We start from the raw sequence: 20,113 nt of genomic DNA on the forward strand, positions 1-20,113 counted from the left end.
TAATCAGCACAAAAATTAGGTTGAAACTTAAGTCATACGTAATAACCTTTGCACAAGTAAGCTAGCGATGTTAAGAGAACTACATAAACTATTGAAAATGAAAACTAGTTTCACATTAAACAAGCATAAAATCATTACGTACTAGCGTAGAGTCAGAATTTTGATACTGTTATCGTCTTTAAAATAATAAAGTCCAGAGGAAATTAATGAAGAAACAAAAGAATGATAAACGTAGCCGACGCGCTGTTAGCGTTTCTCCCACAAACGTTTGCTAAAGGATCGCTCAAACAAAGCCCGCTGCCGTCACTTCACGCCTCAGCTTGCTTGAAGAATTGAAGCTAATTGACCGAGCACCCCTCCTTACATTCATATATTTTATTGCGCGGTTTATTGCTACGAGTCAGCTGAGCCCGAACGAACATTGCTTTGAGTCAATTTGAATCTATTATCATCGATAATCCTTGAAATCACTACATAGTATAAAACAAAGTCGCTTTCTCTATACCTATATCCCTTTGTAAGCTTAAATCTTTAAAAATACGCAACGGATTTAATGCGGTTTTATTTAATGACTTGAGTGATTTGAAAGGCAGGTTTATATAGTACATGGACAATATAGTACAGAAATACTGAAAATTTCAGAAGTTTGTAATATGATGTCATGAATAAACAAATTCTGTAGTATATTTAGTATCAGTATTGCACCCGTGCGAAGCCGGGGCAAGTCAATTATAAATAATAATAGTATTACAAATTAAATGTCTGTTTTCTGCGATGTATAATTCTTAATTGTTTTTTTTTTTTTATATTATTAAGAACTCGTGTTGAATGCGACGAAAGAGGTTTGAAGATTATTAAAGCTCGTTGTGTGGGAGACAGATGACACATAAACCGTAACCATTTGCAGAGTTTTTACAACCGCAGATTGTCCTGTCTGTGTGTCCAACAGTAAATTTAACTCCATCTCGCCTGTAGTCGGGAATGTTGCATTACGCAACAGCAGGGCGAGTTACATTGATAAACTTTTTCAATATAACAATGTTTTGAATATTACACCAGTTAACAAGCGAATAAACCTTTGGAAAGTAAGTATTGGGTTTGGGAGTCTCGTATCGGTACTCGTACGAGGTGGACGTTTATTGTTTTGAATGCATTCTTTCTTGTTTACAAGTCATTAGCTAATTACTTTGAAACCCGTTCGGCGTGCGGGCCGACCGGTGCCGCTTATCTATCGAACAGATAACTATTGAATGATTGTATTTGTATTCATTCTGCGTATTCTTTAATTTATTATTATACATGGATGAAAATGATGCTTCGATTGATGAGAACAATGTGAATAATGAGTTGAGGACTCCAAGCCCAACTATCTATTTAAGTGAGATGTTACGGAAAGAAAGAAAAGAGAATTGTGAGAAAGAGATAGAATATATACCCATGGAAGATGATGCAGAACAGTGGTCAGCGCGAGTTAATAAAAGAGAAAGAGATGATAAAGACGAAGACGAAGGTTGGCAGACAGTTATGAAAGAAAAAAAAATTAAAACTCAAGACACAGACATGGAAATGTACATTTCATGTAAAGAAAAGTTTCCCAAACAATTTGCCCTTGCAAAATTATTAAAAGAGTTGAAAATTACTGATATAACTAAAATAAAATACTTAAGCCCCTACAAAATTAGAGTTGAATTTGATAATGTGCACTGTATGAATAGAATGATGACTTGTGAAGATTTGTTAAATAAAGGGTGGAAATTTCAAAAAGCATTTCAAGTCAATTTTACATATGGTACAATCAAGGACGTGGATCTCGATTTAACGGAAGAAGAAATTAAAATGCGCATTAAATGTGATAGTCGTGCTGAATTAAGTTCAGTGAGTAGATTGAAACGACGTGATGTGGATGGTAGCTGGATTGACTCCGAGAGAGTTCGTCTCTGTTTTAAGGGTTCGTATTTGCCTACTCATGTCTTCGTGGACAGTCTCCGCATTAATGTTGACTCTCACACATTCCCTGTGTCTCAGTGCTCCAAGTGCTGGAAATTAGGACATACACTATCTAGATGCCCATCAAATAAGATTATTTGCCCTAAATGTGGTAGTAATCATGCAAATTGCGAGACAAAACAAGTTTGTTTGTGTTAACTGTCAAGGTCCACACATGGCACTCAATAAAGGATGCCCTGTTTTTTTGAATGAAAAAAAGATTCGCGAGATCATGTCTCAATTTAATTGTACATACAGGAAAGCTCGTACAATGTTACCAGAGTCTCCGGCCCCAAAATTTAACATCCAAACTGTGAATACTAACGTTGATCAAACACACATTCATACAAATCGCACATACGCAAATGTTGTTTCACATGTGTTTCCTACTCATGTGGATTCAGAAGAGGAATCTTCGGCACAAGTTTCAAGTGAACAGACTGAAATGCCAAGAATAAAACGTAAATCCGAAAATGTACCTAGAAAACATAAAGCGCCTAAAACCGAAACTACAAACCTATCTACAAGCCATAACCAGTCTGATTCTAAAATTGAATCTGAAGAATTACATCATACAAATCTCGAAAAACCATTAGATAGAGATATCAATTTCTCAGAACTATTAAGCAGACTAAAAGAAATTTTATTTCTTAAAAGCGGATCTTTTCAACAAAAAGTAAAGAAATCAATTAAGTGTTGTGTTGAGTGGTTGATTTTAATTGTAGTTGAAAATATTTCTGATTGGCCTATCCTAAAGTTAATTTTAGACTATTTAAACACATAAATTCACAAAACTAAACATATTTCAGTGGAACGCACAAAGTCTTAGACCTAAATTGACAAGTTTTGAAAATTTGCTGTGGCAGGAAAAGATCCATATTGCTGCCGTATGTGAGACTTGGTTAGAGCCAAATGGTTACTTAAATATCAAAAATTACAATATACACCGATGCGATCGTGCTGATTCGTATGGAGGGATAGCCATAATTGTACATAAATCCATCAAATCTCAGGTATGCAAAGTACGTCAAACTAATTCATTAATCCAGATCATCCATGTTAGGCTTTTGAATTGCGGAGACTTTGATAATGTAATTTCTGTTTATTGCCCATCTTCTGCCCGAACCAGCACTCATGATTGGGACGCCATTTTCTCGATAGCTAATTCTAAAACAATTATAATTGGAGACTTTAATGGGCATCACACTAACTGGTCACAAAAAATTGACCAAAGAGGCCTTCAAATATTCGATGCGCTTTCGGATAACCAGCTTGTGACCTTAAATGACCGCACACCAACTAGGGTAAAATTAGTTAACGGTACTTTACAAGAGTACTCCCCTGATATATCTTTGGTTACCTCTGATATTGCGCTAAAATTTACTTATACAGTTCTCAATGAAACTTTGGGCAGTGACCACAGGGTCATTAAAATATCAACCAATGTCAGTAATTCATATCCATGGATATATAAAAGAAATTTTAAATTAGCGGATTGGAATTTATACACGCAAATACTTGAAGACTTGTTTAATAATTTTTCTTGGTTTAATGATCCCCAAAAAGACTACGACTCCTTCGTAGATTATATAAATATAGCTGCAGAAATATCTATTCCTCTAATAAGATTTAACGAAAGCCCTACTACGAACTTCACCCCCAAGCCGTACTGGAATCAGCATTTGTCTAAAGCAGTGTCTGAGAGACGTTTGGCTTTGTCACAACTCCGTCGTAATCCAATCCCACGTAATTTGGATATATTGAAGGATAAAATTCACTCTGCACAAAACCTGATGCGTAACTCTCAAAGTAAATCTTTTCAAAATTTTTGTTCGTCTGTACATCACAAAACTACACCAACAGAGTTATGGCTTAAAATGAAGTGGATAAAGGGCTATAAAACTCCTAAACAACAAATTAATGGAAATCTAGTAAACGAACTTTTGCGTAGCTTAACTCCCGATTATGTCTCCCCTATGTGCCCTGTGTTACGTTCTCATAATAATAAAATAGGTTCCAAAATTTGTATAACTGAGCTAGAAAGCTGTATTCCATCTAAAAATACAGCACCTGGTGATGATGGAATTACATACCTAATGATAAAACACCTTCCAAAAAATAGTAAACATGTATTGACAACACTTTACAATTTATTTTATGAGAAAGGCTTTCTCCCTTGCCAGTGGAAAAATATCATCGTTGTCCCTATTTCGAAAGCAGGTAGAGATTCAGAATCTATTTCGTCACTACGCCCAATTGCTTTAATGTCTTGCTTATGTAAAATTTTCCATAGTATTCTTAATAAGCGATTGGAATGGTTCTGCGAAAAGAATAATATTTTTTCGATAAATACTACAGGATTTAGAAAATCATATCAGTGTGCGGATAATCTTTCTTACTTCATAACTAAAACTTCAGCTGGATTTTCGGAAAATAAACCAACCATAGCGTGTTTTGTTGACATCCATAACGCATACAATAATGTCAATATATCTTCACTCATTTCGATTCTGGATAGTTTGGGGGTAGGATCAAAATTTTGCAGTTATCTGTGGAATTTTTTAAACCATAGAATTCTTCAAATTCTTAATAACGGAAATACTATGGCAAGAAGTACCAGCCTAGGATTGGCTCAGGGAGATCCATTAGCGCCCTTATTGTTTAATATCGCGACCCATAAAATCTGCAAACGTACCAGCCCAGTTTCTATATTGCAATATGCGGACGATTTTCTTTTATTTACTTCATGTCATGATTTGACAGAAAGCTCTGAGAAACTGCAGTCGTCATTGCACACGATGGCTGTCCACTTATTAGATATAGGGTTAGAGATTTCGTCTACTAAAACTAAAGTTTGCATATTTAAAAGGGGGCATAAAAAATATACAGTGAAAATATTATTGAATGACAAAATAATTGAAGAGGTTAACGCTTTTAAGTATTTAGGAGTGTGGCTTGACAATTCATTGAGATGGTCAAAACATATTAATTACTTAAGAGGCAAAATTTTGAATTTATTAAATATTATTAAAATTCTAAGAGGACCGGGCTGGGGTATACATCCTATTCATTTAAGGCGGTTGTATTTTGGGTTGATTCGGAGCAGAATAGATTATGCGAGTTTCTTATATGATAATAGTTGTAACACAAATTTGAAAAAAATCGATGCGTTACAGAATCAAAGTCTCAGACTTATTGGTGGCTTTGTTAAAACTACACCGATCTATATTATGGAAAATGAGCTTTGCGTACCACCTTTGTCGATCAGAAGGTATTATTTGGGAGTTAAATTTTGGTTAAAATGTAAATCTATGGCTAACAATGAAATTATCAAGTTGTTAAATATATTCCAAAATATGTGTACCAATTCTTATTGGCGAAATAAAAAACTACCATTGCTCATTAAGATCCACAATGATTATAATGTTCTCAAAATTCACCAAAGTAATAAACTAGATATGTTTAGTCTAGACACGTGGGTTAGCAGTGTGGATTTATCCTCTCACATTAAATGTTCTTTAGCATCAATTGACAAAAGTAAAAGTAAATATAGTAATGCAGCTTTAAAACTATTATCGGAACGGGAAATTTCAGAAATATATTCATCATTTTATAAAGTGTTTACAGATGGCTCAAAAGATAGCTCTGATGTTGGTGTTGCTTTTTATGACCCTCAAACTAATACTAATTGTCAACTTAGAGTAGATTCTAAGATATCTGTGATGCGTGCAGAGTTATTAGGAATTTTGGAGGCTTTATCATATATCAGTACAATAGATCGTGATAAATTTGTAATTTTTTCCGATTCTAAAAGTGCTCTTCAACATGTGGCTCGGTCTACCTCGACCTTTCGAGGAGCTCCGATAGCCTATGCAATTTTAAAATCTATTCTAAGTTTCTCTCGTCAAAATAAAAAAGTGATGTTGCAGTGGATTCCTGCTCATATTGGTCTAGAGGATAATGAAAAAGTAGATATTTTAGCAAAAAATGCAGCACGAAATGGTGTTTACTACCAATGCGTACCATATTATACGGAATTATTATATCTAGCCAAAGAAAAGTATTACAAATTTTGGAGAGAATATTTTGATGAGCGATCGCTGACTAAAGGGATCTGGTACAGAACTATGCAACCCGGTCTACGGAAAAGTCTTTGGTTTGATGGAGCCAATATGAGCAGGTCTTCAATTGTCACAGCTCTTCGACTTCGTTCCGGCCACATTCCATTAAATAACTTTGGTTTTCTTATGGGTAAAACACCTTCACCTAACTGTAGTGTATGTAACAGCATAGAAGACACGTACCACGTAATAATGGAGTGTGCTCGGAATGAGACTGATAGAATTTCTTTTTTACGTTTAATCAATTATTGCGGGGAGGTGGGGGCATGTAATAGTGTCCTCGCTGACCCTACATCAGAACCAGCGCAAGTTTTGTACAAATTAGTGGATGGTGTTTTTAAGAATCGATGTAATTAATCAATTTGTTAAGTTTAATGTTTTGTAAGCACTATGAGGGTGGCATTTCCTTACAGAAAAAACCCTCTTTAAAATAAATGAAAAAAAAAAAAAAAAAAGTATTGGGTTGATATTTTTAATAAATTAAGATCTTCGAGTTTATATTGCACTGAGTACTCACTTAAATATTCTTTGAAAATAAATTAACAACCCCTATTTCCATAACAAGTTTTGATCTGCAAAGACTATAATGCAAAGATGGATTTATAAAAATGAGGAATAAATTAAAGTCGAATTATTTGGCAAGCTTTATTACTTAAGAGTATTCGTTGCTTTTATTGTTAAGTATAAAAGTATAAAAAATATGAATGAAAGCAGATTTTCTGCAATTACGAGAATATGTTACACAATACAGACATATGTATCAATAGAAATACATATATAAACTTATAAGCAAAGGTTGCGTGCGAGTCAGGAACTACATCAAGAGTACTAATAATAATATCTACAAGGCTTTAACTAAGTAAATCAAAAATATACAGTACAAGTAAAAATTATGCCAATGACGTAGTTCTAAGTTGAAAAATATTTCTGATAAGCATAATTCTAAATATTTATCCTATCACAGGTGAATGCGAGTTCGTAAGAGAAAGTTATTAACAAGGATTGTTTGTGCAACGTATTCTGTCATAGTCAGCAATACAAATGAAGAAATACAATATTGTATTGCCATCGACAAGATAAAATGTTCTTAATTTCTTACAGATTAGAAAGTAATGCGTATTTATATAGAAGACATTTATAAAGTAACCCTATTCTAACGCAAAAGTAAATTAAGACTGGCTCATTACATATGGCAGTGACCATAACACCTCACGGCATTTCATATAAGTACTTATTCTTAAAATTGCATTTACTTCAAAAATAATTATCAGTAATTAGTAAAAGCATTTGAAACTTCATAGAGTTTGTAAATTTATACTTTCATGTAGAACGTAAAATAATGCCTTATAATCGTATTGCACAACGGTAATCACAATCGAAATCACAATCTTATAATTTAAAATATTACTGGCAAGCCAATACGCGGGCGTACGTATTATATCGCTAATGGCAGGATGGCTCGCGTGTAATCTAAGCGGCGAGCCCAACGCAGATGTGTCCAAGGCTGCGAGTAAGAGGAGCGTTTAGAAGGGCACACTTCATCGGTTTGTTTATTTATACGCGGATTGGCCAATCGAACGTGTCGAAACGAGTGTCGATTGACCGCAGTCTCAAAATGGAAGATGAAAGGATGATTGATTTCGCAACGACTGCGGCGTTGCACGATCGTTCATCGACCGCGGGAGACGCTCACTGCGACCCCGACCCCGCAACTGGGTCAAGGTCAACGGCGCGGGAGCTCCTCCTGCCTCCCTGGGACTGTTCGGGGTTGTAAGGGAGCAGGTGGTACTGCAGCGGCTCCTGTTGGTACTGAGCTTGGCGATACTGTTGCAACTCTCGCTCGAGCGCTCGGCGCTGCTGCTCGTAAAACTGCTGCTGATACAGCAGGTCTTCCGTCGCGCGGTCGAAGGGTTGCTGAAGCTGCGCATTGTGATACAATTGATTTCGGGACTGCTGCTGGTATTGATTGTTCTGAATTTGGTATTGCTGTCTCTGATTCGAGTGGTCTACCGCTCGTGGTTCCGCAGCACCCTGTTGGCGGTGTCGTTCCACTTGCTGATAGTTCTGTAAATCATCTCGGTACTCCGGCTCGAAGCTCGCCTGCTCTATCTCCTCCGAGCGCTGTATTTCAAAGTCTTTATCTTTGGATCGGGTATCGGTCGGGATTAGTTGGTGCTGAGGCGGAGTGAACTGGTCCGCCCGGCGGTGGTGCGCGTGGGTGGCCGGCTGTTCGAGGGTGGCGGGGGGGCCGGCGCGGAGGTGCGAGGGACGGTAGGTGGTGGCGTCGAGGCGAGCGAGGGGCTTGCGGGAGCGGGAGGGGGCGCGTGTCGTCTCTCCGGACAGCGCCTTGTTGCGGCTCTGCAACAGGAAAGCTCCGCTCAGAGACTAGAGCGACATCCTATGGGATGGGTGATGGGTGGTGTATGGAGTTGGGTGATCTGTCACATACGTTGCTCTGACGTTATGTTTGATACTTGTAGAGTATGATAATCATTGATGAACTTTAAACTTCTCTCAAGAATGGTTACTTCACAGTGCGCAATATTTAAGTTATTTTGAAAGTTTGTAATTTCGTTGGATCTTTCGAGTATGTGTGTCAATCAAAAAAGGTTCTTGATGAAAGAGGTTGCATCAAGTGTGCGTACAATTAGCCCGAGACGTATCGCCGCAGCCGCGCTCCATCACGACCGGCGCGAGAGATTCGCGGTGTTTATTCGGAACGTGTTACTAAATTATTATATTTGCAAATCAATCACAATCGCCGTCACGCGCGAAGGCTATTCCGAGTTACGGAGGATGTCTGTCGGAGTTAAATTAATCCAGCATTTTGTTTATTGATTATTTTATGCCAATTGGAACTTCGTATTAATTGCACATCTATAAAATTTATTGCTTACTGTCGTTCGTATTGTAATTAATGTTTATTTGATATCTTTGAATTTCATTATTAATTTTGAGCGCATTACATTATTGGAACTTCAAGCTAGATGTGATAATATCATCTCGTTAACTGATGCGAGTACTCCGACGCTGTTAGGGAGGGGAGGGTTCGTTATTATTTGAGACTTTATACCGTAACTGTATTTGTATATAATAGTATATTCTTTTGTTACTGTTAAATAATAACCGTTGGGTCCTGTATTGATAAGATGGCGGTAGAAAACACTTTTAGCATTTCGTGTAAATTCCATACACATGATTTTTTTGGTTAGTGCAACTAAATAAATATATGTTTTACGAATTAAGTTTATCAGCTACCCATACTAGGATAAGGATATTTAAATTGAACTTTTTGTATAGGTTTTATTAGAGATATGAAGAATTTTTACGATATATTCACTCAGCTCGATTCGCATCTGAAGACTTATATTGAATACTCTAAAAGGATATTAAACGTCATAATATACATATAGTCGATATTAATACAAGCAGGTGTAATAAAGTATTTTAATAAAACAATAAACAGGAGGTGTACGAGAAATATCCGCTTTCAAAAATACTAAAAATACATTTATTTGCTACACAAGTGATCGTAACTGTGTATATTAAACGTTTTAATGAGGTAACCTTCAGCCCAACAATAGTTTGAATGCCTTACAATAACAATAGTTTGAAGACACTAAGCCGTAATTAAATATGATAATTACATTCCGGGAATGCCGGGAACTGTTTAAGGTATAATACAAATGTATGTGTAAAACACTTTTTAAAATATTTTTATCAAATTACATTGTTAGAAATTATTTTACATTAAGGCTCGCTGCGGCTTTACCGGCGCGAAATTTATAGAACACAAACTTCCCATTTTACCGTTCTTAGTGAAGTTTCGTAAAGTCTCCTGCCAAATTTAAAGTTTGCAGGTTTTATAGTTTCTGAGATTTTGTGATTTACCACTGCAATGGTATTTCGCTTTTACATATATTTTTAAAATACCTAAACAATGACAAAATACTTATGGTTTTTGGATATTCGATTGCAAAGAGATTGCTTTAGTCTACTAGTAAAAATACAGGAACTCTAAACGAAGTACATATAACTTAAAAAAATAATTATTCAATTAAATGACAGCCTATGGTTGTAATAGCTACGGAACTATGAATTCCACTGCAAGCCACGCTCGTATAGTAATCGGTGTTTCATTTCCCGGAGTTACATTCCCTAATGAAGCATCCGCAAACATTTGGACTGTTCAAGTCATTTCTTCCTCAATCCGCAGCTTGGAGCGAGTCCAAACGATTCCAGCAAATGTGATTTAATTAATTTAACCCGGAGCACCAAGGATGCGCTCTCATCGGGCAAACGCTAATGACCTCTCCTTTTAAAACTACCGAACGAATTCTTGCTTAAAGATACATTATGTAACAGTCTCAAAAGATCAAAGAGGTTCAAAAGCTTAGCACCGGCTTGAAATATTTATCAACCGACTTCAAAAAGGAGGAGGTTATCAATTCGTCTGTATTTTTTTTTTTTTTTTTTTTTTTATGTTTGTTACCTCATAACTTTTTACTGGGTGGACCGATTTTGATATTTTTTTTTTGTTTGAAAGGTAATGCTTCCCGTGGGGTCCCATTTTTTTTAAATTTTTTTCCGACGATGGTATCCGTATGAAAACGACATAAGTCTTAAATTTGCATTATGTATATGCGCGACAAATAGGTGAATAACTCAAAATCACGTTAACCAATTTCGATGATTCTTTTTTTATTATAAAGGATATACTTTAAGGGTAGTTTGGTGAAAGTTTGGTAAGGTTCTGAGCACAGGATCTATGACAAATTAAGGGAACGGGAGGGAACGGAACAATTCTGAGGAGCACGTTAGCAATACTCGGTCGAATCTTTTATTTATGGGTTACTTGGATATTTGAATCACCTTCCGGAACGTGGTTATGTTCATGTAATTGTCATAATCGAATATTATAATCAACTAGCAACCCGCCCCGACTTCTCACGGGTGCAATACTGATACTAAATGTACTAAAGAATTTGTTTATTTACGACATCATATTGCAAACTTCTAAAATTGTCAGTGTTTCTTTACTATATTGTTCATTTATTATATACACAAACCTTCCCCTTGAATTACACTATCTATTAAAAAAAAACGCATCAAAATCCGTTGCGTAGTTTTAAAGAAATAGGGACAGAGAAAGCGACTTTGTTTTATACTATGTATTGACGGAACTCCTAAACGGCTTACAGTTAGGGTGCGATTTGGGGCAGAATTTCTTTCTGTCTTTCATTAAATTTTGTGTATATGATGTGATGTCATATGATGTACGACATAGCATACGAATAGCTCTTTTGCAAAGTTATTTTACTGAGGTCGATTACAGCTCATTGAAGGGTGGTACCTTGTAGTTTATGCCGCATGACGTATTCAAGCCGCATTTTCGAAAGTCTATTTTTGCTTTATTCGAAAGTTTCTTTTGAAATTGTTCCTGAAGTAGTTTCTGATTCATATAAACGGCACACTTAATATATATATCCATATTAAGAAAAAAATGTTAGTCTACATCAGCCTCACTTAAAATCAAAAAATAAATAAAATTTTAACAAAAAGAAAAACCGACTTCAAACAAAACAGTATTTTAAAACAAATTAAAATGCACTAAAAAGTAATAAAAATAATTGCATATTTAAGATATTTTTGAGAGTCCTCCTAGGTAAAATGAAATGAAAAATATTAGACTACTTAAAAGTCGATTTACGATTATATAATGTAGTTATAATTATTGCTATACTTGGAGTCGGTGTCAGCCAACCCTATACTATACCTATCAAAAAACAATACGAGAATACTTTAAGAAATGTTTCTTACATCGCTTCTTTCTTTTGATTGTTGAAGCGTGTGCCTGTGGCTGACACCGGCTCCAAATATAACAAAAACTATAACTACGTTATATAATCGTAAATCGACTTTTAAGTATTCTAATATTTTTCATTTCATTTTACCTAGGAGGACTCTAAAAATGTGTTAAATATGCAATTATTTTTATTACTTTTTAGTGCATTTTAATTTATTTAAAATACTGTTTTGTTTGAAGTCGGTTTTTCTTTTTGTTAAAATTTTATTTATGTATTATAACATAAACATTATTGGTTTTTTTTAGTACATTGGTTGATTAAAAATTTTATCTAGATTATGATTTGAGTTAGTTCTTTTCAGGCTTGATGAGACCATATTTATGAACTTGTGAAAACAATATATTATAAAAAATAGTATGTTAGAAAAAAAATCTATATGACATATTACATTCATGTAATGTATGATTGTGGAACGAGGTTAAGATTTCATCCTAGCTAGTCTTGTTATAACTTTATACCAGATCGTCTATAGTGAAGCTGTTGCAGTTGGTATAAAAATAAAAATTGTAAAATCCATAATGTGGAATCACAACTTATGGGTGGTAAATTCTCAAAATATTTTTTTTTAAGATACAAACACAGGGAACGTATCAGCAGTATTGTATAGTGATCGCGTATTTGGGACAATATATCTAAAATGTAATTCGAACCAGTTGCGGTTTCGTGTAATTGCGTTTAGAGCTGTTTGCGTGCGCGTCACGAGAATGCTTCTGATACAATTTGTAAACTCTGACGGCCATTTGTAAATTTTCATTTAAATCCCGGATTAACTTCGTAATATTTCATTTCGAACAAATTGACAATGACATTGCTGTATAAAGTCCCGTCAAAATAACAATTTCTTTTCGCTGTAACAAAATTAATCATGCCAACTAGTTTTAACAGCCATAACGAAAAGTTGGTGGTTGGGCTTTTGCAAGCTCGTCTGGATAGGTACTCATTCATCCAAATACCAACAAACCCGGTTTGAAGGGTGTGTGAGAAGGGAATATAAGGAATACTTAGTTAGTTGAGTTAGTTATTACTCCGCCACGCCAAAACAATATCATAAAAATTAACAATAACGGTTAGAACAGTAATCTGGTCAAAAATATCTTTTATAAGACATAATAATAGCCGCATACACTGCCATACGCTATCGTATCTCTTGCAAAGTTGGCTAGTTGACGAAAAAGGTCAGGATGGGCATCACAGAGGCTTTATAATAGCAGTAACTTCAGGGTACAGAGAATTAAACACTAAATTGAATTATTATCTCGAAGATATCAAGCACGACTTAGCAATTATAATTAATGGAGTTGATCGTGAAATAAAATCATTTATTACTGCTGCTTATATTACACGATACTCATAAATAACGGACGCGTGTGCTGATGACCGTGGTCCACTTTCAAGTGACATTAACTTAACAGAACAAGTGAATTACTATAAACGAATACTCGCGTGTTAATAACTAATTGTCGCCCGCGGCGTCGCTTGTGTTTTAGGGGTTGGTTATCATGTGTTTGGCCATAAAGTGTAGCCTGTCTCCTTTCTTGGAATTCAAGTTTGCATCACACCAAATTTCATCAAATTCGGTTGGATGGGTTGGTCGTGAAAGAGCAACAGTCAGACAGAGTTACTTTCACATTTATAATATTAGTACAGATTTATTCTTTTGTAGTGGATTACTTGAATTGTGAGACGTTAAAATTAGACGTTGCCTTGTCGTTCTCTCAGTCTGTCACCGCACATGAACGAAAATTCTAATGAGAAAAACTGACAAATTAATAAATTATTCAATCAATCCTACGTTGTTTGATCAGCATTCTGCAAATGTATATTTACTTGAGTGAACGTTATTTTCAATGTATGTCTGCTAGCATTTATAGGAATAAATATTGCCTTATACTTGAAGTCCCAGCTTTTTATGTATTTAATTTATCTTTATAAGGTATCTCGTGTTCGGGCGTCGGAGAAAAACATCTTTAGGAAACCTGCAAGCATCACTGAATAGAACTGCGTGTTGAATTTTTATAAATTTAAAAAGAAATATGAAAGTGAAAATGATCCCTTATAAGGAATTACTAATATTCATATTTAAGTTAGGACGTCAATAGCCCAAGGGGTAAGGTCGGCCTTGCGACTGTTTACATCGCTAGGCGACCCGGAAACCATTACGCTCCTAACGCTTCTCAATCTAATACTTTTTAATATTAAAAGGTTCCCCCTTTCCTTGATGTGGTAATTTAAATCCAAATTTCTGATACATTCTAAAGCTCAAGTCATAAAGCCGATCACAGTCGATTATTTACATACGTCACTCTCTGTTATATTCGGAATATTGTCTTTAGAAATACCTATAAAAGATCTAGGGTATATCTGTCATCTAATACCTCGCTTGACCCAACAGTGCGAGAAATTCGAATTAGCGCAATCCGACAAGAGTGGTGAGTGAGGCAGTGTAAAAACATCCCAGATCTTTAGGATGGCGACACATAAATCTTGTAAAATGTATTGTATATTTCTTTATATTTTTGTCTATGGGTGATAGGAAATGTCTACCATCAGGTTCACTATAATTAATTATTATTATTTAATCTGAAACGATTAATATCTGGACGATGTATTAACTAGTTAGTATATGTAAATAATAAAGTCGCAGGTTCAATTCCCTAGAGCTATTTTTGTCGCCACTTCTACCAGAGACGTTAAGCTCAATTTGAATGGAATTTATGAGAAGCAACAATTCCTTAAAATGAAATATTGCAATTCATTCAAAAACGTTTCCCTGTTTTAAAGTGATTAAATCCATTATGTAATTGAGTGCAAAAGATAAGGGTGCTGACAAACCTGCGGGGAAACTCCGAGCATCTTGAGACTGGGCGGCACGTTGACGAGCGTGGCGCGCGGCAGCACCACGTGGCCGAAGTTCACGGTGAACGCCTCGCACCACACCGCGAAGTGGCCGATGTCGAATACCGTCAGTTCCTGGTGGCAAGTTTTAATTGCAATTTTTATTTCTGCTCAAGAGTAGCATCAACAAGGCTCTTTACTTTTTGCAATAGTCGACTTTTAAATCAGTTACGATGCAAATTATTAAGCCGGCAAAGAAATACATAAATTTGTAATTTACTATATACAATGTGTAGTACGGATTGCTCTCTTTACATGAGGTGGTATATAAAGTATAAGAGGGTACTCACTCCAGGTAACGTGAGGACGATCGTCTTCCTGTCGTACTTTCGCAGCGGCGACTCCTTGCCGTTCTCGTCGGGTATGCGGATGCCTTGCGGGGACGGCTTGTCGCCGCGACCCACCCAGAACTTGGCATCTGTTGTTATATTATTATATAATTAATAATCACTATTAGTAATAATCACTATCCAAACGTAGAACAATCATTTGGTGAGGATTTTTTATACTCTACTGTGTGTTAACAAAATATGTGTCCATTCTTTTGGATGAAAGACGAAAATTTTTCTAAACGGGTATGTTTGGCATACCTATTAGCATTTGTTTGATATTGGTACAATATTATATACATAATGTTTTTGAATCGGTGAATATATTCTATATATTTATCTTTTACAGCAAACAGTCAATCAAGGATGTTATGCATTCGAGTGTTTTTCTCACTCGTCGAACAAATTCCTCCTTTGAAAAATGTCTGCCGTAGCGAAGCGAAAAGCTATTCTACAATTGATTTATGTTCTCCTCGAGCGACCTCCAAGAAAATATTAACCTAAATTCCGTTTAACCAAGTGTGGTAAAGCGGAGCCGTGTATATCGCGATCATATCTCGGCGGGGTATTATAAAGTGGATTGGTTTGATCACAGCCGATACATTCGCCGCCGGCAGCCGGCAGGAGGCAATCGCTATGGCTGGAGCTTATCGAGCCCCGCTCCCTGCACACGTCACGACACCGCACCGCATGATGCCGTCGCTCAGATAAACTTTATGTTACTCGTTTAAGTGGATATGAACCTTCTCCTCAAAAGGAGAGGTAGCCTTAACCCAGCAGTGGGAAATTTACAGGCTGTTGTTGGTGTTTTTTAAGTGGATGAGAAAATATGACTTCTTATGAAGCTATACTAAGAAAGTTTGCAATTAAATTGCCTTTGACTCGATTCGTCTAGTTATTTGCCCAGACTAAGATCGGATGCAGTATGAAGCGAAGCATTGTGGTGAAATAAGCTCTAATCATGAGACAAAAGAGGAGCGCTTGTGCAGCAGTAACTGTACTCCTACTGAGTATTGAACAATACTGAACGAATGAATAATCGTATAATTAATCATGTTCACGATTTTCTAAGTGAAAACTCGTGTCGTGTAAACGGCCTCTTAGACAATTTTATATTGAATAATGTTATGTTCACGCTTCGGCAAATTACCGTCATATCGGAGCCGGATGAAGACAGTTTGCCGACATGGCTTCCAGAATGAGGTGTAATGTTTAAAGTTCTAAAAGGGGCTTAGGAGGGACGTCGGAGATAAATTCTGGCTAGAATTAACGTGAAGATTTTTGCACCGCTGATATTGTACCATAAAATGTAGGTATCTTAACTATTTCGAATACTTATAATATAAATGAGAATACGCACTGCTTTAATCCCAGCTACGGTGTTCATTATATTAATATAAACGTATGCTTAACTCAAAACGAAGATATGATGTGATCATAATTATCATGAATCGAAATCCAATTTATGTAAAATAAATATTAAAGAGCCGATTTATCGTTCAGATTATTTTCATGAACATAACGATTGTCCCGCGAGATAAATGAGGGGAGTACTCCGTTTCATATTCTCGTTTGCGTACTCGTATATAATTTACATTTACTTTTCGAGCGCGAAATCTGATACAATTTAAAAGCAGCCCGTGCAGCTTTGGGTAAATTGGACCCCGGGTCGTGAAATTGCCTTTAAAAAGTGAATGCGTTCAGCAATAGTAGTAAAATGAAAAAAGTTCTCTATTGTTATTTGACGCGAATGCGGGCCGCGCGGACTGCGGCGCTAACCCGACGACGGCTAAATTGCCATTAAATGTGATCGTGCCGGCGCCGGGGCTTGTGATGCGGATAGGATGCGGTCTCGATCGCAGCGGATATAACAACAACAACAGCCTGTAAATTTTCCCACTGCTAGGCTAAGGCGTCCTCTCCCTTTTGAGGAGAAGTTTGGGAGCACATTCCACCATGCTCTTCCAATGCGTGTTGGTGGAATACACATGCGGCAGAATTTTTATGAAATTAGACTCATGCAGGTTTCTTCACTATGTTTTCTTTTATCGACGTCCGTGGTCGGGTGGTGTGTACACCGGTTTTCATGGGTACGCCACTCTGAGGTCCCGGGTTCGATTCCCGGCCGAGTCGATGTAGATTACCATTAGTTTTCTATGTTGTCTTGGGTCTGGGTGTTTGTGGTACCGTCGTTACTTCTGATTTCCATAACACAAGTGCTTCAGCTACTATTGGGATCAGAGTAATGTATGTGATGTTGTCTCATATTTATTATTTACTTATTATTATATAGAATGTTTGAAATAAATTCAAATTAAGCACATGTGTATTCAGTGGTGCTTGCCTGGGTTTAAATCCGCAATCATCGGTTAAGATGCATGTGTTCTAACCACTGGGCCATCTTGGTGCAGCGGATGCTTCTCTTATTCGTCTGCGAACACGCTGGGTATTGCGACACACGTGATTCAAGGATTAGGCATAAATTTAATATTCAGGTCAGCTGAGGTTAAGGTGTGCCATCCGAAGATGCAAATTTTGGATAAAATGTTTCTTTATTGTATTCGTATTTCGCAACATAATCAATGAGTTGCATAAATATATTAACATCATCAAATATTTCAATCCATTTTAGGTGGTGTCCCAGTTCTCATATGCGGTATTGATAAAGTATAATCAGATTTTATCGTTGTATGGATCTTTGTCCGATATTTCAGACGAGAAACTAGGTCATCGGTTTGAAGACGTGATCTCTGCAAATGCGATACCAATTATAAAATCTATCTCGTTTCGTTTCGTTGCGATACAACGGAACGATTGATTCACATCGGGAAAAAGCCACATCTTCTATCTATAGTTGGATCCTCTTAAATATATGCTAATTAATAACACCAGGTAACAGTACAGGCCTCCTGGCCGTGGCTGTATTAAGCCTTCCGCTGTCAGTTGGACAATCTCCCGCGAGCCAGTTGTAGCGACCACCAGGAATATTATTCGCCTCACAGAACATCAGTAACGCGCTGTCGCGAGATGATGCACTCTCATTGATTACTTTCTGACATTTACAATATTCGTTTTATAAGATTCTTATGTGCGGGTTTCGGATAATATCTCTTAGTATCTCAGGTTATATTTTTGAATGTGTTTACATAAATTAAAAGATATCTCTCTAAATAGCTCACTTCGAAGTGTTTGAAGATGTAAGGATATGAACCTGGTTCGTGGTTATAATGGCTGTATACAATGTATCTCGACTATTTGTTTAAATTCGATGATGGGAATTATGAAATCGATTGTAAAAGTTGGATCATTTACACATGAGATGGCCCAGTGGTTAGAACGCGTGCATCTTAACCGATGATTGCGGGTTCAAACCCAGGCAAGCACCCCTATATATATATGCTTAATTTGTGTTTATAATTCCTCTCGTGCTCGGCGGTGAAGAAAAACATCGTGAGGAAACCTGCATGTGTCTCCATTTCACCGAAATTCTGCCACATGTGCATTCCACCAACCCGCATTGGAACAGTGTGGTGGAATATGTTCTAAACCCTCTCCATAATGGAAGAAGAGGCCTTATCCCAGTAGTGGGAAATTTACAGGCTGTTACTTTACATATTTCCTTAGTCTCATAATATTATAACAAATTAGTGTCAAGAATTACTTCTGACTCACGTCAGATTCAATGGCCATATGAGTTACATGTTAAGAAGGCCAATGTAGTATTATACTTAGAAAAGAAATAGATCACACAAAAATAGTGGCTTACTTCGATATATAGTGTTGTTACAGATAAAGTGAACATACCAGGGGCTTCCCCGTCGTAGGAGAAGTTCGGTATGAGCAGCGTCTGCGCGTCCACGACGACGATGGCGTCCGAGGAGACGCCGTGCACCCCGCGCAGCGCCGCCACCTTCGCGGGCTTGGGGTACTCCAGCGAGCGCGGGATGTCCACCGACCCGAAGTTCACCTGCGAGATTACATGATTTTTTATTCTGACATCCTTTGTATACACACCTGAATCGTATTGCTGACGTTTTTTTTATTCTATAGGTTGACGGACGAGCATTAGGCCATCTGATGGTAAATGGTCACCACCGCCCATAGACAACAGCGCTGTAATAGACATTAACCATTCCTTTCTTCGCCAATACGCCGCTAACCTTGGGAACTAAGATGTGCCCGTGGTAACACTGGCTCACTCACCCTTCAAACCGGAACACAACAATACCAAGGACTGATATTTGGCTCTAGTACTTTTTAGAGAGAAACGCCTGGAGTTAGGCTCGGGTTCCATCATAGGACGCTAATTACTGTCAATAACAGCATTGTAAATGTGTTTATTTGAAAAGAGCAACTATGCGAGTTTCTTGCCGTTTCTTCTCGCTAGAAGCTGCTTTCCGAAACGGTGGTAGTATTTGACTATTGCCGATTCAAAAACGCTTCATTGTGAAGTTTACTTGAATAAATTGATTTGATTTGATTTGATTAGAATAGCTGATGAGTGGGTGATACCCACCCAGACGGGACAAAGCCCTACCCCTACCTATACTAAGTAAAAGTAAAATAAAACGATAAAACATATTTACACAGATAACATTTATAGTAAGTCATGAATTATACAATCGCATATGAAGTCGTATATCATGAAAGCGCGTTTCCCTCCTCTTTAAAAATAAATAAAAAAGTAAAAATTGTTGAAACAATTTCATCAACATTAACAAGCAATACCCGTAATTGAGGGCGTGTTTTAAAGCGGGCGGACATTGATTTCCCTGCGAATTTAAACGTTTCCCTTCACACGTTTATATCATGAAATTCCCGCTCGTGACGTCACTGGTGTCACCTGCGAAGCGCAGCTACTTATGAAGTTATGTTACATACTAATACCTTCTGGTGAAAACTTTATGTGTGTTCG

General features: G+C 36.8%; 1 protein-coding gene across 2 annotated transcripts in view; it reads right to left on the minus strand.

Annotated features, from left to right (window-relative positions):
- The window catches only part of LOC124539678 (protein Skeletor, isoforms B/C), an 80,625-nt gene that overhangs the window by 20,474 nt on the left and 40,038 nt on the right, over positions 1-20,113 (minus strand). For both annotated transcript variants that reach the window (XM_047117000.1, XM_047116999.1), the window contains exons 4-6: positions 19,003-19,165; positions 15,160-15,287; positions 14,807-14,944 (exon numbers count right to left, since the gene is read on the minus strand). In XM_047117000.1, coding sequence (XP_046972956.1) covers positions 14,807-14,944; positions 15,160-15,287; positions 19,003-19,165 — 429 coding nt within the window. The remainder of the gene's footprint in view (positions 1-14,806; positions 14,945-15,159; positions 15,288-19,002; positions 19,166-20,113) is intronic.

This window comes from Vanessa cardui, chromosome 23 (genome assembly GCF_905220365.1).
Source record: "Vanessa cardui chromosome 23, ilVanCard2.1, whole genome shotgun sequence".
NCBI classification, from domain to species: domain Eukaryota; kingdom Metazoa; phylum Arthropoda; class Insecta; order Lepidoptera; family Nymphalidae; genus Vanessa; species Vanessa cardui.